Source organism: Panthera onca, chromosome D4, assembly GCF_046562875.1.
Source record: "Panthera onca isolate mPanOnc1 chromosome D4, mPanOnc1 haplotype 2, whole genome shotgun sequence".
Lineage (NCBI taxonomy): Eukaryota > Metazoa > Chordata > Mammalia > Carnivora > Felidae > Panthera > Panthera onca.
This window is the reverse complement of record NC_138351.1, coordinates 82,300,493-82,324,195: the sequence shown is the minus strand read 5'-3', so window position 1 is coordinate 82,324,195 and position 23,703 is coordinate 82,300,493. Positions and strand designations below refer to the sequence as shown.

The 23,703-nt window shown below is 38.5% G+C and overlaps 2 protein-coding genes across 2 annotated transcripts; one reads left to right on the top strand and one right to left on the bottom strand.

Annotated features, from left to right (window-relative positions):
* Positions 1–25: 25 nt before the first annotated feature.
* Positions 26–23,019, bottom strand: LOC132662976 (olfactory receptor 1J4). Its single transcript, XM_060608767.3, has 2 exons — positions 21,922–23,019; positions 26–665 (listed from the first exon to the last, which is right to left on the bottom strand). The coding sequence occupies exon 1, from the start codon at positions 22,889–22,891 to the stop codon at positions 21,950–21,952; it is 942 nt and encodes a 313-aa protein (XP_060464750.2). The 5' UTR covers positions 22,892–23,019; the 3' UTR covers positions 26–665; positions 21,922–21,949.
* Positions 14,045–14,981, top strand: OR1N1 (olfactory receptor family 1 subfamily N member 1). The gene is given in 4 exon segments (XM_060608768.2): positions 14,045–14,345; positions 14,348–14,514; positions 14,516–14,866; positions 14,868–14,981. Coding segments are annotated over 4 exon segments (933 nt in total).
* Positions 23,020–23,703: the final 684 nt, after the last annotated feature.

Genomic DNA, 23,703 nt, shown 5'->3' with positions numbered 1-23,703 from the left:
TGCTACTATCTTTGTAAATGATGACACTGAGCTTCAGAGATATTTGATGTATTCAAGATCAGATAGCTAGTAAATGACATTCAAATGCAGGTGTGCCTGACTCCAGAGCCTGTGCCTTTACCCCTACAATTGTACCATATTTCTCCAATATTTACTTTTCATCAGAGGAAGGAAGATGGAAGGAATCAGGCTCTGGTTCTCTGGGCTTGAAAGTAGCCACTCTGTTCTGCTCCCCTGGGATTTAGAGAGAGCTGGTGTGAGAGCTCATTCCATATTGGCCTTGTAAAAACTACGGCCTTAGACGTTTCTGTGAATAGTTAATCCTCTATTTGTTCTTTGGTTCGTAGAGTGACTTCTGATCTTAGGTGGAGAGTCAGCTCATCTACCCAGGAAACTTCTGCCTAGTTGTTGTGTTGGGAAGTGTGTGTGTGTGTGTGTGTGTGTGTGTGTGTGTGTGTGTGTCCTGCCCCTTGTAGATTCTCAACTGTGAGAGCGTGGATCAGTGTCCGGCATCTTCAGATTTTCCATTTCTTTCTCCTGGATGGATAATTCACAATGAGGAAGTTTCTGGAATCTTTAAGACTCAGTCAGCAGAGTTTGTGTCTATTGAGTCCAGAGTTCATTAGGAACATGGAGTGTATGATTCCTTTGCAGCTTCCCCAAGCCTGAGAAGACAAGAGACTTTCTTAGGGTTTTAAAGGCTTCTTGAAAACATCTCCCAGAGTGCCCATTAGAGCCAACCTCAGTGTCATTGTGCAGGCTTTCCTCCAGCCAACTCTGGCTGGATGCTGGGAGAACTGAGGGCAAATATTTCCCAGAGTTAAGCTCAGATGTTGGTCTCAGGAGTGTGATTCTGAGGCCTCTTGCTGGGATACAGTGCACTTCAGCCTGACCAGCAGGTCCCTAGGAAATTGTACCTATACACCGGACAGTTGAATTTCTGTCCCATACTCTAAGCAAAATTGCATCGAGGGAAGTGTCAGAAATATAAATTATAATGATTTATGTTGGCGATTTTCCTAAACAAAGTAATCCTAATGTAGAGCAACCTCCTCAAGTCCTAAACTCTCAACTAAATGAGGCAGCCTATATAGAGCACACCAACCATAATGTCTGATACATAGAAGCTGCTAAAAATGTTTTATCTCCTGTATTTTTATTAATACTATTGAATTGATACTATTATTAATATTATTGAACACTTTCATTACACAATCTCAAGTAATACAGGAAGCTTAGATACAGGAACTATTATTATTCCCACTTTACAGATGATGAAACAGAGGTCCAGGGAAGATAACGACTTGACCAAGGTCATACAACTACTAAATGAAGGTGGTAGAATTCCAACCTAAGTCTGCATGACCCTAGAATCCATGTTCTTAACCACACTTTGTCCTAATATCATTACTGGTTTTAATCGTCAACAATTCCACAGATAGAAAATAATCTCATTTTTCTAACTCACATGTCTCTGGTTACTAGTGAGATTGACTATTTGTTTCATCTGCTTTTTAACCATGGTTAATTATTCCCCAAATTATCCTATTAATATGTTTCTCCTTTATCTACTGGGATATTTTTGGGGTTTTAAAATGGATGTTAGAGGCAATAAAACAAATGAAAATATTTTATGGGTGTTGTTTTCTGTCCTTGCCATTCCAAGACGTCTACAACTTTTTAAAAATGTTTTTTATAGTCAAAATTGACAGATATGTGGCTTTGTGATTTTTTCCATTACTTTTATACTGAAAAGTCTTTCCATCTTACATAACAGGAAAATGTCATTTAGTTATTTCTTCTAAATTTTAAACAGTACATTTAAAATTTTTTCTCCTTTTTACTTGCAATATTTTATTTAAATTCAAGTTACTTAACATACAGTGTACCATTCCTTTCAGGAGTAGAATTTAGTGATTCATCCCTTAAATATAATACCCAGTGTTAATCATAACAAGTGCCCTCCTTAATGCCCATCAACCCAAATTTTAATTTACTTGCAATTTATGTTGTGGTATAGTGAAAGAAAAAGATCTACTTTTACTTTTAATTACTCACAATAGCTAGTTTTATCAGGACTATTTTTTAATAACTCATGCATTTTCCAGTGCACAGGTCTGTGCACCTGTGCCTGGCCTTTCCAAATCATGTGGGCTGCTCACAGCACTGGCAGCAGGGTTCTGAAAGTGGGCCTCTTGACAGCAAACATTTTAAGAGATCAAGGTGAAAACTGCATGATTTTCATAAAACCTAGCTTTGGAAATCCTAGAATCTCATTTTCACTACCTTCTATAGATCAAAGAAGTCACGAGGGCCAAGCCAGTGACTAAGGGAAAGAAATTAAGCTCCATCTGTCCATAAAAAGAATAGCAAATAACTTTTGGCTTTCTGTAATTTACCACCACCTGAAATTATTTAAATTCTTCTCACATTCAAAATCGATTCACTCCTTCCCTTAAAGCTCAGAATTTCATTGCATTGGAACATCAGGTCAGTGTCCAAGATCTTGTGTCGAAACGAGGTCCTGGTGAAAATGTGTTTCCTTAGATTCACTTCCCAGTTCATTGTCCTTCTCAATCGGGAGACCTGGGATGTGAGAGACAAGTTATCTCTCTCCTCCCTCCTCACGCGTACCCACCATGATGCTGATATGGGCATGGGATAACTACAATAGACACTCCAAATCCTCAGGGGCAAGGATAGGACAGAGAGAGGAGCAGGAGGCAGAGAGTGATGTTGTTGCTTATACTCTACTGATGGATATACCACACTTCATCTGTTCTACTGTTGATAGCCATTTAGATGATGATACAAATATTCTTATACAGCCTCTTAGAGAACATACATACACATTTTGGTTGAATATATATTTAGTAGTAGAATTTGGGGGTTCTAGGTTTTGCATGGTTTCAACTTTAGTTTTTCAGAATGATTTTCATGTATACATGACAAATATCTCCTCTGGGTGTTGACTTTTCACTTTCTTATTGGTGTCTTTTGAGAAATAGAAGTTATTAATTTTAATATAGTCCAATTTATTTTTTTCTTTATGATTATGTTGTGTCCTAAGAGATATTTGCATACTTCTTCATTATGACGATATTCTCCCATGTTTCCATCTAAAGTCTCCATTATTTTTTATTTCTATATGAATCTCTTTGGACTTGACTTTTATATACAGCATGAGGTCAGAGTCAAATTATATTTTCTCCCATTTGGGTATCCGATTATCTCAGATGATTTATTGAAAAGGTCATCATCCTGGAAAGTTTATTCTGCTATGTTGAAGAGTCACATTCATAATTCAGGTGAACATTTATCTATGAATCTGTTTATAGACTCTTCTGTTTCATCAGTTTTTCTGTCCTTGGTAAATACCACAGTTTTAATTATTATAGTTTTATAATATCTTGATATATGGTTGTATAAGTCTTCTAAATTTGTTTCCTTGGCTATCCTTGGTACTTGTGTTTTTATGTGAACTTTAGAATTAGCTTTACACACACAGACACACACACAACCTGCTAGAACTATGAATGTGATTTCATTGATAGGCTAATTTGGGAAGAGTGTATACCATAGAAATGCTGAATTTTTCAATCTATGAATATAGTATATCTCTTCATTTTTGCCTACTTTATTTCAATAACGTTTTAATAATATTTTGTAAATTTTAGTAAAGAGGTCTTGCACATTACCTTAAATGTATTCCTAGGTATCTGTGCTTTTATAGTCTAAAGTAAATAACATGTTTAGAATGTTTGTTTCTGTTTGTTCATGGCTAGGGTCCAGAAATGCAGTTGGTTTTGTATGTTAACTTTTGTATTGAGTGACCTTGCTATATCATTTTATTAGTCATTTTATTAGTCATAGATTTGGAGTGAATTTTTAGGTGTATAATCAGATTGTCTGATAATTATCTGATAATAATACCAGTATTTCCAATTCCTATTTTTCAATATTTTATTTAAATTCTAGTTAGTTAACATATTGTGTAACATTGGCTTCAGGAGCACAACTTATCACTTGTATATAACACCCAGTGGTCACCACAAGTGCCCTCCTTAGTACCCATCACCCATTTAGCCCATCCCCCTGCCCACCTACCCTCCATCAACCCTCAGTTTGTTCTCTATAGTTAAGAGTCTCTTATGGTTTGCCTCCCCATCTCTTGTTTTTCCCCTTTGCCCTATGTTTATCTGTTTTGGTTCTTAAATTCCATGTATGAGTGAGATCACGTAGTATTTGTCTTTCTCTGGCTGACTTGTTTCACTTAGCATAATACATTCTAGCTCCGTCCATATCATTGTAAATGGCAAGATTTCATTACTTAATAGCTGAGTAATACACACACATGCGCACACACACACACACACACACACACACACATACATACATACATACCACATCTTCTCCATCCATTTATCAATCAATGGGCATTTGGGCTGTTTCCACAATTTGGCTATTGTTGATAATGCTGCTATAAACATTATCCCTTCAAATCAGTACTTTGTGTCCTTTGGATAAATACCTAGTAGTGTAATTGCTGAATCATAGGGTAGTTCTGTTTTTAACTCTCTGAGGAACCTCCTTACTATCTTCCACAGTGCCTGCACCAGTTTGCATTCCCACCAACAATGTAAGAGGATTCCCCTTTCTCTGCATCCTTGGCATCACATCTTGTTTCCTGCGTTGTTAATTTTAGCCATTCTGACTGTTATAAGGTGGTATCTCATTGTAGTTTTGATATGTATTTCCCTGATGATGAGTGATATTGAGCATCTTTTCATGTGTCTATTAGCCATCTGTATGTCTTCTTTGGAGCAAATGTCTATTCATGTCTTCTGCCCATTTTTAATTGGGTTATTTGTTTTTTGGGTGTTGATTTTTATAAGTTCTTTATACATTTTGGATACTAACCCTTTATCAGATATGTCATTTGCAAATATCATCTCCCATTCCAAAGGTTGCCTTTTAGTTTTGTTGATAATTTCCTCCTCTGTGCAGAAGCTTTTTATTTTGGTGTAGTTTCAATAGGTTTTTTTTGCTTTTGTTTCCCCTGCCTCTGGAAATAAGAAGTTGCTATGACTGGTGTCAAAGAGGTAACTGCCTGTGTTCTCCTCTAGGATATTGACGGTTTCCTGTCTCACATTTAGTTCTGTCATCCATTTTGAATTTATTTTTTTGTATGGTGTAAGAAAGTGGTCCAGTTTCATTCTTTTGCGTGTTGCTCTCCAGTTTTCACAGTACCATTTGTTGAAGAGACTGTCTTCCATCAATAGCCTTTCCTTCTTTCTTAAAGATTAGTTAACCATAGAGCTGTGGGCCCATTTCTGGGTTTTCTATTCTGTTCCATGGATCTATGTGTCTGTTTTTGTGCCACTACCATACTGTCTTGATGGCTACAGCTTCATAATATAAGTTGAAGTCTGGAATGATAATATGCCTCCAGCTTTGCTCTTCTTTTTCAAGATAGCTTTGGCTATTCCAGGTCTTTTCTGGCTCCATGCAAATTTTAGGATTATTCATTGTAGTCCTGTGAAAAATGCTGTTGGTATTTTAATATGGATTGCATTAAATGTGTGCATTCTTTGGGGTAGTATAGACAGTTTAACATATTTGTTCTGTAATGAAATGGCACTAAATTCCTATCTGTCAGTAATTACTCCAACTGTAAATGAGCTACATACTCCAATCAAAACACACAGAGTATCAGAATAGATTTAAAAAAAAACAAGACCCATCTATTTGCTGCCAGCAAGAGACTCATTTTAGACTGAAAGACACCTGTAGATTGAAAGTGAGGGGATGAAGAAATATTTACCATGCAAATGGATATCAGAAGAAAGCCAGAGTAGCAATACTTATATCAGGCAAACTAGATTTTAAACTAAAGGCTGTAACAAGAGATGAAGAAGGGCATTCATTACATCATACTAAGGGGGTCTATCCAACAAGAACATCTAATAATTGTACATATTTATGCTCCTAACTCAGAACACCCAAATATATAAAACAATAACAAACAGAAAGGAAATCATTGATAATAATACGATAATAGTAGGGGACTTTAACACCTCACTTACAGCAAAGGACAGATCATGTAAGCAGAAAATCAACAAGGAAACAATGGCTTTGAATGACACACTATACCAGATGGACTTAACAGGTATATTTGCAACATTTCATCCAAAAGCAGCAGAATATGCATTGTTTTTTCAAATGCACATGGAACATTCTCAGATTAGATCACATACTGGGTCAGAAATCAGCCCTCAACAAGTACAAAAAAATTGAAGTCATACCGTGCAAATTTTCTGATCACAACACTATGAAATTTGAAGTCAATCAGAAGAAGAAATTCGGAAAGATCACAAATTCATGGAGGCTAAAGAACATCCTACTAAAGAATTAATGGTCAACCAGGAAATTAAAGAAGAAATTAACAAGTACCTGGAAACAAATGAAAATGAAAACATGACCATCCAAAACCTTTGGGATGCAGCAAAAGTGGTCATTAGAGGGAAGTTTATAGCAATACAGGTCTACATCAAGAATCCAGAAAAGTGTCAAATATACAACCTAACCTTACACCTAAAGGAGCTAGAAAAAGAAAACAAATGAAGTATAAAGCCAGCAGAAGAAGGGAAATATTCCTAGTTTCCTATAGGTTTTATTGCAAATGGGTGTTGAAGTTTATCAAATACTTTTGTTTCATCTATTGAATTTTTGAAATGATTATTCTCCTTTACGTGTTAGTGGAATGATTTTCATTGATTGGTTTTCAAATGTTAAACTAACCTATCGTCACAAATAAATCCTTTGGCTCAGTGTAGTATGCTTTCTGTGTAACTCTGATTTTAATTTTGTAATTTTTCATTTAGAGTTTTGAAACATCAAAGATCATTCTTTGATTTTCCTTTCTTTTTATTTACCTCTCAAATTTTAGTATTAGTGCCATGCTTGCCTCACAAAAAGAGTCACAGACTTTTTCTTCTTCTACTATTCTGGTGAAGAGTTCAGTGATGAGTTCATGTAAGACTGATTATTTCTTCCTTAAATGTTTGGAAGAACCCAACAGTGAAATCACTGGGGACTTGATATTTTTATTATGGGAACTTTTGATAATGCATTCCATTTCTCTAGTAGATAGGAAACTATTCAGATTTTCTTTTCTTTTGTCGGCTTTCATGTATTTTATCTTTGAAGTATTTGTCCATTTTACTCAAATTGGCATTCATCAGCTTAAAGTTGCTCATAATAGCCTTACATTAAAAAAATTGTCCTTACATTAAAAAAAGTACAGGGAGTAAAAAACACAAATAATACCTGTAAAAATTAATGAATGTTTATATATGTATATATCCATGTAGCCACTATAGATGGAGCGCGAGAGTATTATGCTAAGCGAAGTAAGTCAGAGAAATCAAATACCATATGATTTCACTCATATGTGGAATTTAAGAAACAAAACATAGAGAAAAAAGAGTGAGAGAGGCAAACCAAGAAACTGACTCTTAACTATAGAGAATAAACTGATGGTTAGCAGAGGGGAGGTGGCTGGGATGATGGGTTAAACAGGTGATAGGGATTAAGGGGTGCACTTGTGATGAGCACCAGGTGTTCCATGGAAGTGTTGAATCACCATATTGTACACCTGAAAATAATATTACACTGTATGTTAACTGGAATTTAAATAAATACTTAAAATATATACATTTTAAAAATGTATTATGACATTTTAAAATGTATTAACGACATTTTCATCTCCCCAGTTTTCCTCAACATTACCCCAGAGATAAAAAGACTGACACTGATACTTTTTTGAGACTATTTAACAACTAGAACTCTCAATTATTTTGGATGGGAATGTAAATTTGTATAAGCATTTGGAACATTGTTTGCCTACATATACTAAAGTTAAATATTGCTTACCCTGACTCAGACATATCACCTCTGCATATACACCTGAGAGAAATAAGTACATATGGCCCACAAAAGACATACTTAAGGATGTTCCTGTCACCTTTACTCATAATAGTCAAAAATTGGAAATGACCATATATGTTCATCAACAGAAAAAATGAATAAAGTATTATTTGTGTAATGAAATATTATATAGCAATACAATACAAATCATGTCACAACATGATTGAATGTGACAGATGTCATGTTGAGCTAAAGAAGCCAGATGTAAGAGTTCTACCATGTGATTCCTTTTACTTGAACTTTAATGATAGACAAAACTAATCTTCTGGTAATATGTATCACAAGAGTAGTTACCTCCAAGAGGATAATGGCTCAGAAGGGAAAAGAGGGAGCCTTCTAACTTGGAGGACATATTATATATCTTGATTAGCGGGGTGTTACACAGGTGTAAACATGAAAAATTCATTGAGTTGTGCACTTTAGATTTATGTGCTGTGTTGACTTATGCCATAACCCAGTACATTTTTGGAAACTGGCTGGTAGCTCTATGCTTATAGATGGAGCTGTTGACTTTGAGTTCCACTGAAGCATGATCTGGCTTGGAAATGCGTTTTGAGGAGGGGTCTCCAATGCCAGTAGGAGAAGAAAATTATTCTAATATTCTATATTCAAGATAGAGGTCTAGAAGAAAAATCTGGATAAAGGGCTGTGGGTCTCAGCATTCAACATTTGGTGTGCATGTATAGTCATATATTTTCCTTGTTTTTCACATGATTCACTAATAATATAATTCTGATCTATTTGTGGCAACCCCCATTCCCAAGCTTCTCCAGAAAGTAAACCTCCCTGTTTCTAGCTGGGATAAGACAGGGATAGCATTCCCACAGGGTGGGGTGTAAAGAGTAATCTAAGGGACCTGGGTTTTCCTGAAATAACTGTCACCTCTTAGACTACCCTTTCACTCCTGGGTCCCACGGTACCAAGGGCTTCCAGTTTGTGGGCCTTTTTGAGGATTCTTTGGTGTGACAAGATTGATTCTTATATTTCACCTACTGCCAGTTTAGAATTCCACTTTTCCATATCTGTTCACTCATTTAATGCCACATGGAGATAAAGAAAAATTGCAGCATATGGAGCTAAACATGCAAAGAAGACCTTGTTCAATACTATTGGCAGGTGAAGATATGGAGAAAAGAGAACTCTTGTTCACAGTTGGAGGAATTCTAAGTCGGTGCAGGCACTATAGGAAACAGTATGGAGGTACCTCAAAAAATTAAAAATAGAACTACCATACAGTCCAACAATTCCACATCTGATAATATACTTGAAGTAAATAAAACACTATGTCCAAGAGATATCTGCACTCCGTGTTTATTGCAGCATTATTGGCCACAGCCAAGACACGGAAACAATGCAAGTGTCCCATCGGGAGATGAGTGATATAGAAGCTGTGAGACACACACACATACAGACACACACACAATGGAATACTCTTCAGCAATAAAAAAAAAAAAGAATGAAATCCTTCCGTTTGCAAGAATACGAATGGACCTTAAGGATATTATGCTAAGTGAAGTAAGTCAGATGGAGAAAGACAAATACTGTATCTGTGGCTCTCACTTATATGTGGAATTAAAAAAATGCCAAAAAACCAAAAACCCCATACTTATAGACAAAGGAATCAGATTTATGGTTTCCAAAGGTAGGGGTTAGGAGTTTGGGGAGTTTGAATAAGGTGGTTAAAAGGTAGAAACTTTCAGTTATAAGATAAATAAGTACTGGGGATATAATATACAACATGATGCCTATAGTTAACACTACTGTGCAGTATATTTGAAAGCCGTTAAAAGAGTAGATCCTAAGAGTTCTCATCACAAGAAGAAAAAGCAATTTTTTCCTTTTTTTTTTTTTTTTTTTGGTATCTATATGAGATGATGGATAAGTAAACTTACTGTGGTAATCATTTTACAATATATGCAAGTCAAGTCACTATGCTGTACACCTTAAACTTATACAGTGTTGCATGTAAATTATATTTCAGTAAAACTGGGGGAAGAGATGATTACAGGAGGGGGAAAATACTGAACTCAATTCCACTGGAAAAATAAAAAAGGTAGGAGGACTTTTTTTTTTTTTTAAGTAAGCTCTACACCAAATGTGGGGCTTGGACTCATGACCCTGAGATCAAGGGTCACATGTCCTACTGACTGAGCCAGGAGGAGGATTTTTAACTGCTGGGGTGAGCTAGTGGAAAAGCACTGGAGGCTGTTATAAGGTTGGTTACTGTGATTAGACTGTGTTTGCTGACTGGCATCCACTAAAGTAGGGCTCCTACCCTTCCACAGAGACTGGGAGATAAGTATGTTCTTTCTTCACGATTGCATTTTAAAGAGATGGCTCCCAGGCCCTTAAGAAAGACATTCCCAGGTTGTACAACTGTCAAGAACATGAGAGAAGACTTATATCTCAAAGGGGCAGAGAAAAAAATTAACTCTGTAAGTCTTCTAAAGTAAAGCTCTAAGAAAGTGGAGGTCAGGGGCCCACAGCCAGGAGAAACTGCCTACAGCTTTGTCAAGTTGAGGGCAATGTTAAGACCATCTTGATCACCACTCTCTCACTTCTCCCCTCACCACTCCCTTTCTACTTTTATCTGTCCTTGTGGGGTTTATGACTTTTTTAAAAAATCACTTTACTTTTAGCAGAATTTTAGGAGAGTGTAAAATTAGATACATGACTTTTTTAAAAAAATTTTAACGTTTACTCATTTTTGAGAGACAGAGGCAGAGCACAATTGGGGGTGGGGCAGAGAGAGACAGGGAGACACAGAATCTAAAGCAGGGTCCAGGCTCTGAGCTGTCAGCACAGAGCCTGATATGGGGCTAGAACTGTGAGATCATGACCTGAGCCTAAGTTGGACACTTAACCGACTGAGCCACCCTGGCGCCCCAGGATACATGACTTTAATATAACATCTTTAACTGGAATCCCGAGAATTCTTTCAGAAATATATATCATATGCCTCTAAACTCTTTGTAGCAGCTTCCAGATTTCTTTATAGGAAGAAATTAGGAACGGGAATTTTGTTGCAAGTGAGAGAGCTAGGATATTTATTTACAGAGAAAGTGCATTTTTGCATGGACTGTTTACAAATCAGTACAAACAGCATAACTCCTTAATGCTACCACTTAACAGAGAAAAAGTAACAGCTTCCAAAATTTTTTAATGAAGCCAGTACTATACTAATTTGGTCTATTATGACAGATTCAGACAGTAAATTGGGCAATTATGAATGTTAGCTCTAACAAGGCTCTAGGGAACTCTGTCCCATGGCTCCCTGTCTGCAGGTGCCCGAAGTGGAACCCTCCTCAGTTTTCTCCTGTTATTAGCCTGATGAGCCAGCTCCCTGTTTCTGAGTTTCTCAGTTCAGGTTTCAAAAGACAAACATAAAATACCTCAAAACTCCTGAATACCTGTGTTGAAGGGGATCAGAGTACCACATGTCCCAGAGCATCTTAAAAATCCAGTACAGAACTTCTTTGTTCCAGCTGATGAATGTAACTAAGATAACTCTGGCCTTCCCTTCAGATTTATCCTTGGCTTGGTTTTGCAATCCTTTGTTGATCTCTTAGGCTTCTTGTCTAGAATCCTTCTCTCTCTTGCTCTTGCTCTCATTCTCCCTTTTCCCCTCTAAACTTATTTTTAACCTCAGTTTAGCAAGCTCTTTTTTGCTTCTGTATTTATTATTCTTGATCCTAAATTCTGATTCCAGTAAATCCCATTATAAACGTTGTCAAGAAGAATCTGAGCTCTTCCTACCTTCCTCCCAAATTAAGGACATCTGCAATGCCTTCTTCTTAGCAACCAGAGTAGCAGTAAGAAGAAAAACTTGAGACAAACTACAGGCTAGTAGTTGTTGCCTTTGTAATATCCTCTCCATCATGTCCAAGCCACTCTTACTTGTTGGCAGACACAGTAGATGAGGAAGCAGTGGAGGTAAGTAAAGGGATCTTACTACCCTGTGATGACAGAGACACAGGTTGCCCTAAGGTTCAGGAAGCACCTCATTGTTGTCTCTAGGATCTACAAAGTTTTCTGAGACTTTAGACAGGATTAAGGATGAGAAACCCTTTTAGGGAAAGGAAGAACCAAAAGATAGAACAAGAGATATTAACACAAGGCCCTTGAGTACAGCTTTGGACACTTTTAGAGGATTTCTGATGTTAGCTGGTTGGTAGTATAGACTGAGGGACCTCTATAGGAATAGTCTGATCAAGGGATTGTATGCCAACAGAGATAATTAAAGAGATACAGGTCTTCCCTAAAATAAATTGCAATCTCTTTGAGGTCTCCAATGGAAATGAATGGACTCATTCACTAAAGGTAGGATCTGGATGCCAGGACCAGCATGTCTGCTGGTCTGCATCACCTTCCTCTTGAGAAGATACACATCAGTTGGGTCTTAAGAGAGTCTCCTGCCTCCAGGACATGGTTATTAGAATGTGCCCAGTTACAGAGCCTAACCTTTGTGAGGCATTACATTTGCCATTGAGAAATAGAGTAGGGGAGAAAATAGCTTGTGGCACCTGGTCTCTCAGGGTAAGTAATATAGCTCTGAGATGTGTTCCCCAATTAGTGTAGGGTTCAGCAGTAGATAAATATGTGATGGTTCTCAGTTATTGCTCTTGCTACTGTTTGAAATATTAACTTCAAAATAGAAAAAACCCTTCGATATATCTTGTATTGGTTTGGAGGTGGTTTTTTCTTTAGGTGTGGACTCTGAATAGAGATTGGGAGTAGGGATGTATTTAGATCTGTAAGATTTGATAAGAAAAATCATGAAAAATGGAAAGGTAGCTGACTGAACAGAAACAGTTCTAGTCTGAGAGCCTGGACACTCTGAATCCTATGCTACCTCCCCCTAAGAAGCAGTGTTAACTTTTACAGTCACTTCACTTTTCCAAAACTTTGCTTAATCATCTATGAAGCATCTGGAGCAGTTGAACTAAATGAAGTTTTCTTAATCCCTATTGAGCATCAAAATACCTGAGGAGGGTTTAGTTTTAGTTTTAGTTTTTTAAATACAGGTACCCAGACTCTCTCATAGGTAACTTAACTCAGTAGGTCTGAGGATTCTGTACTTTTAGAAATCATCTCACAGACCAATGTTTGAGGACCTCTGGACCAGATGATTCTGTAGGGTCTATCTCATTCGTAAACTTCATTGTTTTTCTATAAAAGACTAGTATCCAAGATAGAAAGGGCAAGCGAGGCTAAAGCTATGAAAGTAGAAATTTTGAGAGACTAAATGTTTGAAGGTATCTAGGTATTCTATCTATATTGACTGATGATGCTGTCTCTGGTGTCCAATGCTATGGGTTGAAATTCTGTCCCTAATATTTATAAGCTGTGAGTCCCTCTGTATGTTAGTCAATTCTCTTCCCTATACAATTGTAGGAATAATAATATCTGCTTCCTAGTGCTATTTAAGGAGTAAAGGAGATGAACTGTATGAAGTGCTTAGTACAGTGGCTGATAAGTGTAGTAAGTGGATGGTAAATGTCAGCTATGTGATGATGATGATGCCAATGACAAAAAACTCAAATACAAGAGGGAAAAAATACAGAACTCCTTATTTCCTATTTAAGAAGAAATGATACAGAAATAAAGGAACATGAGTTAATATGCCCTTCCCTGTAAAATGAGATATTGTGGTAGTTTAAACAAATTGTATGAATTTTGGGGCTACCAAGAGAATGTAAAATTCAACTCATCTCAGTCTACTCATGTACTGGGCAAAGCAACGGTGAAGCTGATATGGGATGGTAGACCTCGTTCAAGGCTTGGTAATGCCAGGACTGAAAAGTACCCAGAGCCTCCTTAGAAGAGTATAAAATATTGACCAGAGGGAAAGAGAAAAGAAAGGAAGAATCTATGAGATTCCTAAAAAAGAGGAAAAAGAAGGAAGTAGAGTCAGATTAGAAGTGAAGTCAGATTAGGGAAGATAATGAATATAAAGAGAGATTTGGAAGTTAGAAGATTTGAGAGTCATCACATGTAGAGTTCTAGAAGAAATCTAGCATCTAACTCTCCTCCCTAGCTTCCAGATGCTGCAGTCATGGAAAACCAATCCAGCATCTCTGAGTTTTTCCTCCAAGGAATATCCAAGTTACCAGAGCAAAAGAAGTTCCTCTTTGGAATTTTCCTGTGTATGTATCTTGTCACTTTAACTGGGAACATGCTCATCTTCCTGGCCATCAGATCAGACCGACACCCCCACACTTCCACCTACTTCTTTCTGACCAACCTGTCTTTTGTTGACATAGGTTTAACATCTTCCACAGTTACCAAGATGCTGGTAAATGTGCAGACTCAACATCACACCATTTCCTATGCTGGTTGCCTCACACAAATGTATTTCTGATGTTTGGCGATCTGGAGAGCTTCTTCCTGGCTGTAATGGTGTATGACCATTATGTGGCCATTTGCCGCCCTCTCCACTACTCCACAGTCATGAGCCCCCAAGTCTGTGCCCTGCTGCTTGCATTGTGCTGGGTCCTCACCCACACTGTTGCCCTGACTCACTGTTGCCCTCCTCATAGCTTGGCTGTCCTTCTCTGTTGCTGGGGAAATAGCTCACTTTTTCTGTGACATAACTCCTATCCTGAAGCTGTCATGTTCCGACACTCACATCAGCATGTTGATGGTTTTTGCCATAGGAGGCACAGTACTCATTGTCCCCTTTATCTGCATTGTCATCTCCTACATCCACATTATATTGGCCTTCCTGAGGGTCCAAACTCCTGGTGCAGAAGGCAAGGCCTTTTCCACCTGTAGTTCCCATCTCTGTGTTGTCTGTGTGTTCTATGGGATGCTCTTCAGTGCCTACTTGTGCCCTGCCTCTGTTGCCTCTGAAGAGAAGGACATGGCAGCAGCTGCAAGTGTACACTGTGGTGACCCCCATGTTGAACCCCTTTATCTATAGACTGAGGAACAAGGACATGAAGGGTGCCCTTAAGAGGCTCCTCAGTCACAGGAGAATTTTATCCTCTTAGATGCAGTGATGGTGGCTTTTCATTAAAGCCACAAACTTGGCTTCAGTTTTGGGTCTGCCACATACTAGCCATAAGATTGTAGTCCCATTACCTATCCACTCTGAGCCTTAGTCTTCTCATCTATAAAATGGAGATAGTTAACCTCTATCCAGTAAGGTGACTGGAGGACTAGATGAACTGAGATAAACTCTGAAGTGCATTTTGTATAGTGACAAATAATAGTAGGTTTTCAATAAGTGAAAGCTATTTTTATTACTGCTGTAAGTTTTCATCCTTGCCCCCACTCAAAAAGTCAAAACAATCCTTTCTCTGAGATTCACTCATTCAACAAATATCTACCAGACCCCTGCTAGGTGCTGGGAGCTAAGTGCTAAGAGCTAAGGAACTTAAGTTCCTTAAGCGCATGGGATAAGACCAAGTCCCTGCTTTCATAACACTTCCATTTCCAGATTATTAATTTGCCAATCATAAAAAAAATTGGGGGCTGTGTTGGTGGTAGCATTAAATGGAGGTAAAGATGAAATAAATAAAGGACAGAGGTTACTTTCCAGGCGATGCAGACTAGATAAAGGGTTCCACATCAGAAGACTGAAGTTCAGAGTTGAGATTTCTGTACTGGTTGCCCCACTTCACACAGTTTGCCAAGATTTTACCAGAAAGGATGAATTCTTTGTGCTGTCTCATCCCTTTGATGGTCAGAAATGCTCAATGCCAGCACCCTTTAATGACTTAAAAGGTGTGAACACTGTAACCATCTTTGTTTGCTTCCAGGTTTGCCTTTAGATCTAAAAAAGAGGCATCCGCCACATAACTTAGTTGCAGAATTGGAAAAAGTTTATAAGCAAATAAGTTTTCTTCTGCCTCTAAGAATCCAGAAATATTTGAAATATGATTTTTTTTAGAGAAAGAGTGCAAGCAGTGAAGGGGCAGAGGGAGAGAGAGAGAAAGAGAGAAAGAGAGAGAATCCCAAGCGGCCCCACGCCCAGTGCAGAGCCTGACCTGGAGCTTGATCTCATGACCATGAGATCATGACCTGAGCCAAAATCAAGAGTTGTATGCTTACCCAACCCAGGCACCCCTAAAATATTATTATTTAAAAATAAGAGCCATACAAATATCATATGACTTCACTCATATGAGGACTTTAAGAGACAAAACAGATTAACATAAGGGAAGGGAAACAAAAATAATATAAAAACAGGGAAGGGAACAAAACATAAGAGACTCATAAATATGGAGAACAAACAGAGGATTACTGGAAGGGGTGTGGGAGGGGGGATGGGCTAAATGGGTAAGGGGCATTAAGGAATCTACTCCTGAAATCACCGTTGCACTATATGCTAATTTGGATGTAAATTTTATTTTTTATTTTTTTTAAATTTTTTTTTCCAACGTTTTTTATTTACTTTTGGGACAGAGAGAGACAGAGCATGAACGGGGGAGGGGCAGAGAGGGAGGGAGACACAGAATCGGAAACAGGCTCCAGGCTCCGAGCCATCAGCCCAGAGCCTGACGCGGGGCTCGAACTCACGGACCGCGAGATCGTGACCTGGCTGAAGTCGGACGCTTAACCGACTGCGCCACCCAGGCGCCCCTGGATGTAAATTTTAAAAAATTAAATTAAATTAAAAAAAATAAGAGCCACATAATTTAAATTCCTTACATTTCTCTGGCATGACGAAGTATCTACTAGCTACCCAAATCCCATTCCCCATTGCACTTTGTTTCTCAGACTGAACCTATCTTAAAATGTTCCATGATTCCTCTATTTATTTAAACAAATAATTTTTGAGCATTGCCACACAATCAAACTGTTCCAGACTTCCACAGTTGGTGAGCACAAATGCAAATTGTGTCAAGCCACATGCCACATCTTAGTACTTGAGTTTTCCATTTGTTTGATAACCTGAATCAGGACTTGACTTTTTTCTCTAGATCTCCTTTCCAGATAATTCTCTGTAGGAATCCTTGGTAGGGCCAGGGGGAGGGGGGCATTCTTATAGTCAGGGCTGGAGCTGGTGGCCACCCAGGAGTCCTTCTCTTTTGATTTCCTTAGTTTGCACCTCTTCTTTCAGTCTATTGACATCTAATGTTCTAGATTGTGGGCCACAGAAGGCCTAGCTTTATTCTGTCCTTTGAACTGGCAAGAAAAATACCTTCTACTTCTCATGATCAGTTATTTCAAGAGAGGGTCCCTTGGAAGAGTTCTAAGGCCTGATGACATAACCCCTGGATACGAGGAAGGCTAAGGTGTAAGATTACTGGATACAGCTCCACACTATCCCTGCCATCAGTGTCCCCTTGATGTCCTGAACCTGCTGCTCAAACTGGCCCAATTAGCCCTACCTTCTGGTTTCTCTAGATGGTGGTTTCTCTAAATGGTCTTCTAGTTTCTTTCTCCATTCTGAGCCTCACGGAATCCTAATCCAGTGGCAGTACAGACATGTTTTAACCCTGTTTGGGGCTTTCCCACAGGCCCCAAGCAGACTAAGAGATGAGACTACATGTCTGTTTTGGTTTCCCCAATATCATTGTGTCAGTTAGCAATTAAGTCAGCATAGAGTGTACAAAGATCCACCTGGGGACTCTATTACCTGTCACTGTTGAGTAGTCTAACATTCTTAGGTCCTACACAGTCAAAATAGTTACCACTGTATTCAAAGTTCCAAATTTATTCTTCTTTTGATACATCCTAGTATACCCACCCCAATCCCTATGTTCACACTTCTGTTCCTTTAAGGTCACCCGTTTTAAGTAGAGTTAATATGATGTTGACAATAAAATAACTCACCCTGAATTATTTGTAAATACAAATTATTTATAAGTCTTTTCATGTAGGTAGTGTCATGTGAGTAGGATGTGCTTTCAATTGGGATTGAGTTGGGGGTGATAATGAAGAGCTTTCAAATTTGCCTATTTATGGTATTTGCCTGCCTTTTGCTTGGAATCTTAAATTTTTTTTAAATGTTTATTCATTTTTTGAGAGAGAGAGAGAGAGAGAGAGAGAGAGAGAGAGAATGAGTGGGCAGGGGTAGAGAGAAGGAGACACAGAATCTGAAGCAGGCTCCAGGCTCTGAGCTGTCAGCACAGAGCCCAACACAGGGCTCAAACTCATGAACCTCTAGATCATGACCTGAGCCAAAGTTAGATGCTTAACTGACTGAGCCACCCAGGAGCCCCTAGAACCTTTTTTTTTAAAAAGCAGGTGGTGGGGTACCTGGTGGCTCAGTTGGTTAAGTGTTCAGCTTTGGCTCAGATTATGATCTCACGATTCATGGGTTCAAGCCCTGCATCGGGCTGTTGGGCTCTGTGCTGACAGTTCAGAGCCTGGAGCCTGCTTCAGATTCTGTGTCTCCCTCTCTCTCTGTCCCTCCCCTGCTCACACTCTGTCTCTGTCTCTCAAAAAATAAATAAACATTAAAAAAAATTTTTTTAAATAAATAAAAAATTAAAAAAACAGGTGGTTAGAAACTTGTTTCCTCCAGTCAACAAAACTAAAAGGTAACCAATGTAATGGGAAAAAATATTTGCAAATAACATATTGAATGAAGGGTTAGTATCCAAAATCTATAAAGAATTTGTGAAATTCACCTAAAAAACCAAATAATCCAGTGAAGAAATGGGCAGAAGACATGAATAGACACTTTTCCAAAGAAGACATCCAGATGGCCAACAGACACATGAAAAGATGCTCAACATCACTCATCATCAGGGAAATACAAATCAAAACCACATTGAGATACCACCTCACACCAGTCAGAGTGACTAAAATTAACAACTCAGGAAACGACAGATGCTGGCAAGGATGTGGAGAAACGGGAACCATCCTGCACTGTTGGTGAGAATGCAAATTGGTGCAGCTGCTCTGGAAAACAGTGTTGAGATTCCTCAAAAAATTAGAAATAGAACTACACTACAACTCAGCAATAGCACTACTAGGGAATTTATCCAAAGGATACAGGAGTAGTGATTCATAGGGGCACATGTATCCCAAAGTTTATAGCAGCGCTTTCAACAATAGCCAAATTATAGAAAGTGCCCAAACGCCCATCAAGTGATGAATAGATAAAGCAAATGTGGTTTATGTATACAATGGAATACTACTTGGCAATGAGAAAGAATGAAATCCTCTTCATTTGCAGCAACATGGATGGAACTGGAGGATATTGTGCTAAGTGAAAGAAGTCAGTCAGAGAAAGACAGATATCATATGTTTTCACTCATATGTGGAACTTGAGAAACTTAACAGAAGACCTGGAGGAAGGGAAGGGGAAAAAAGTAAAAAGTAGTTACAAACAGAGAAGGAGGGAGGCAAACCATAAGAGACTCTTAGATACAGAGAACAAACTAAGGGTTGATGGGGCGGGGAGGGGAAAATGTGGGATGCGCATTGAGGAAGGGCACTTGTTGGGATTAGCATTGGGTATTGTATGTAAGCGAGGAACCACGGGAATCTACCCCCAACACCAAGAGCACACTGTATGTTAGCCAATTTGGCAATAAATATATTTGATAAAAATCTTGTTTCCTCACTTCTAAAAGACTTTTTTAATGTTTACTTATTTATTTTGAGAGAGAGAGTCAGAAGTGAGTGGGAGAGGGGCAGAGAAAAAGTGAGAGAATTACAAGCAGGCTCTGTGCACTGTCAACTCAGAGCCCAATGTGGGGCTCAATCTCATGGACTGCAAGATCAGGACCTGAGCTGAAATCAAGAGTTGGATGCTCAACTGACTAAACTACCCAAGTGCCACTCACTTTTAAAAGATTTTAAAGCCTGATCAAAATTATTCAAAGTGCCTAGCCTTCATTATGTTCTTAAATATCAGTTTACAGAACCAGAAATCCAGAACAATCCTATTCTACCACCTACTTCCCATTAATTACCAAGACCACTCTAGTCTACCTTCTAAGATATTCTTTTGTCTGTCCCCATGCCATTGTCTTCATTCAGGCCTTCATCATCTGTGACCTGGATGTACAATAACCTTCTGATTGAGCTCTCTGTCTCTAGGCTCTCCAATTCATTGCCAACCCATGTGGTACATTTGTTACCTGAATAGTCTTCTAGGATACAAATGTAACCTTCCCCAGGTTTAATCCCTACTGGACCCCATCCCCAGCAAATGGCACCCAGTCACTTGAAAGGCAATGTCTTAAGTCCCCAACAGAACATCCTAACCCCTTCACCATATAGTCCTTATCTGACTGTCTAGACTCACCTCTTGCCCCCCTCAACTCATACACACATATGCTTTAGCAACACCCACTTTTTACATTTTCCTCAACTATGCTATTTCAGTGCCCTCATTCACTCTGTTCTCTCTGCCAAGACTGCCATTTCTCTCATTAGGCATCATCATCCTGAACATCTTTCAAAAACCAGCTACAGGACTACCTCCTCTGTAAAGCTTTTGGTGATATCCAGGCAGCGTTAACTATATCCTCCCTATGCTACTGCCATTTATTATATTTAGGCCATTGTCTTTAAGTTCATTTTCCTCAACTGAAAAATGCAGATAATAATGTACATGCTTCATAGGATTATTATGAGCACTAAAAAAGATAACAGATAAAGCTTTTAATTGCATGCCCAACACAGTAACATGCTCAATAAGCACAACTATTATTAATGGTATTATATTAAAGCACTTTTTAATATTCCTGTATATTTTTAGCTCACCTGTCTCTACACCACTAGACTGTTCCCTTCTTTTGCATGGAGGTTGGGTCTTTATCCAGCTGTGTACGACAAGGTCTAGACACACTGACGTAGAGTAGGTAACTTGCTAAATAGCTAATGAATGATAGAATCTATATGATAGGCAAACTATAAAAGACTCTTAAAAACTGAGAATAAACTGAGGGTTGATGAGGGGTAGGAGGGACGGGAGGATGGGTGATGGGCATTGAGGAGGGCACCTGTTGGGGATGAGCACTGGATGTTGTATGGAAACCAATTTGACAATAAATTTCATATTAAAAAATAAAAAAAATAAAAGGTTTAGGAGATACCTACTTTAAAAGTATTTACAGTTCTATATCATGAAGGAAAAGCATATAAAATGTCCCTGATAACTTCTAACCACTGATTTTTTTTTAAATACAGGTTTTGGTTCATAGAAAAAAAAAAAAAGAAAGTCTCACTATTTTTCTGGTATTTACTCTATCCTAAATGACAAATAAATTAAAATGTATTGAGTCTCTCCTGATTTCATTTATAGCTTCTTTCTCAAAGAATAACTTTCCAATATCACCCAATTTCTCCTTCCCCCTAGCTCCCAGCAATCACCATTCTATATCTGCTTCTCTAAATAGGACTATTTTAGATTCCACATAAAAGTGAGATCATGCAGGATTTGTCTTTCTGTGTCTGACTTATTTCACCTAGTATATTGTACAAAGTTCAGTTATGCATGATGAAAAAGTTTTTGAGAACTAATGTACAGCAAGATGACCACAGATATCAATACTGTATTGTATACTTGACATTTGCTAGGTGAATGTATCTTAAATTCCCTCACCACACACACAAAAATAAAACAAAATATTAACTATGTGGAGGTGATATGTATATCAATTAGCATGAAATGGCAATCATTTCACAACATATACATATCAAAACATAAAGGTGTACACTTTAAATACATATAACATTTATATGTCAATTATACCTCAATGAACTATTTTTTGAAAAGAACTAATAAATTCCCAGGAAATAAGGGGAGAAACATACATTGTATTAGCTACGTGATATCACAATCTAAAAGACAAGAGTGGTAATCAATAATATCAACTAAGAATTCACAGCCTCTACTAAAGAGTTGGTAGGAAAAGAGTGAATAACTGTAACAATGTAATTGAAGTTGTCAAATATATACTGAGCACCTATTCCATGCTAGGCTTAAGGTTAGGGGTCTAGCATCTGGGGATATGTGATTACCTATGTCTGTTATAAAGAGGAGCAGATGTCACTGACATAAGACTATTGGCCTGTTGAGGAGTTTCTCCAGGGACCCTTTCATGTCTCTGTTCCTTAGGCTATAAATGAAAGGGTTAAGCAATGGAGTGACCACTGTGTACATCACAGAGGCAATAATGTTCTTGTCACTGGAACTGCTGGATGAAGGGAAAAAATACAGCCCAATGATTGTTCCGTAATACAAAGATACCACAGAGAGGTGGGAGCCACACGTGGACAAGGCTTTGCAGATCCCCCTGGTAGAGGGAACCTTCAAAATGGTGCCCCCAATGTGGCCATAAGAGATCAAGATGCAAATTAGTGGGATAGTAATGACTGCCACACCTGCTGTGAAAATGAACAGCTCATTAAGGGAGGTGTCTGAGCAGGAGAGCTTGAGCAGGACACCAAGGTCACAGAAGAAATGGGGGATGGCATTGTCGGCACAAAAGGACAGCTGGGCCAAGAGGAGAGTGTGAGACAGGGCATTGGCACAGGACAGGATCCAAGATACAGCTACTAGTAAGATACACACCCCCTCTCTCATGATGGTGGTATAGTGGAGTGGGTGACAGATAGCCACATACCGATCATATGCCATTGATGTGAGAAGAAAGTTGTCCAGATCAGTAAAAAATATGAAAAAATACATCTGTGTTACACAGCCTGCGTAGGGGATGGATTGATCCTGAAAGTGCATGTTTATCAGCATCTTGGGGACAGTGACAGATGAGAAGGAGACATCTGTGAGGGCCAAGTGGCTGAGGAAGAAGTACATAGGGGTGTGGAGGCGAGAGTCCAGCCTGATGAGCAGGATGATGAGCAGGTTCCCCAGCACTGTGGTCAGGTACATGCCCAGGAATAGGGTGAAGAACACGCCCTGCTGCTCTGGCCGGATGGGGAGCCCCAGGAGGAGGAACTCAGATGTGCTGCTCTGGTTCTCAGGCCTCATGTTCACCTTCTTCTGCCTGGGGTAAAAGGACAGTGAAAAAGCAGAAATCAACAGATGTTAATTTAACCTCAGGCAGATAAAAATGAGATCCTTTTTACTGGTGAATATGCCAGTGTCTGTCTGCATTGCCATGTCTCAACAAATTTTTAAAAACTGGATGGTGTTTATCATGTAAAATGAGAGAATTTGCCAACAGAGAAGACAGTTTGCTATAGAAGAAAAAGTGGCTCAACTGGCATTTTTCACCATCCAGGGGACAGGCAGCCCAGGCCACAACATATTTTCATAGCTATGTCTAGTCAGTAAAGAGAAAGCCTTGCACTGTCTTAGCAGGAACTATTAAGCTAAAATCTCCCTAATTTCTCTTCCATTTCTGTATATTTAAAGACAATTGTCAGGTTAGACTTAACTTTCAAGTTGTAAGGTTTTGAAATCTGACTCCAAATCCATTAATAAGTAAAATATAAAGAGAAGGTTTCAACAAATTGGGATTCCATCTTCCCAAAGGTAAGTGGATCAAAAGTAAATATCCAAAATTTCCATAATGTATAAAGGTCAAAGAAAAAGAAACATATCTGTCGATTGAACTCAGAAATTCTCAGAGCTCAGTCTTGCAAGAGCACTGTTTAAAAATGCAAAAATATTGCTGACAGTTATATATTTATTGCTAGGAATTACATTTATCAGGACTTCTTTAGATCATTTTCCAATTTCTTCATGATTCAATGAGCTTGCATGACACGATGAAAATCCACAATTCATAATAGAAACAGCTGTTATTGGGAACCTGGGTGGCTCAGTCAGTTGAGCTC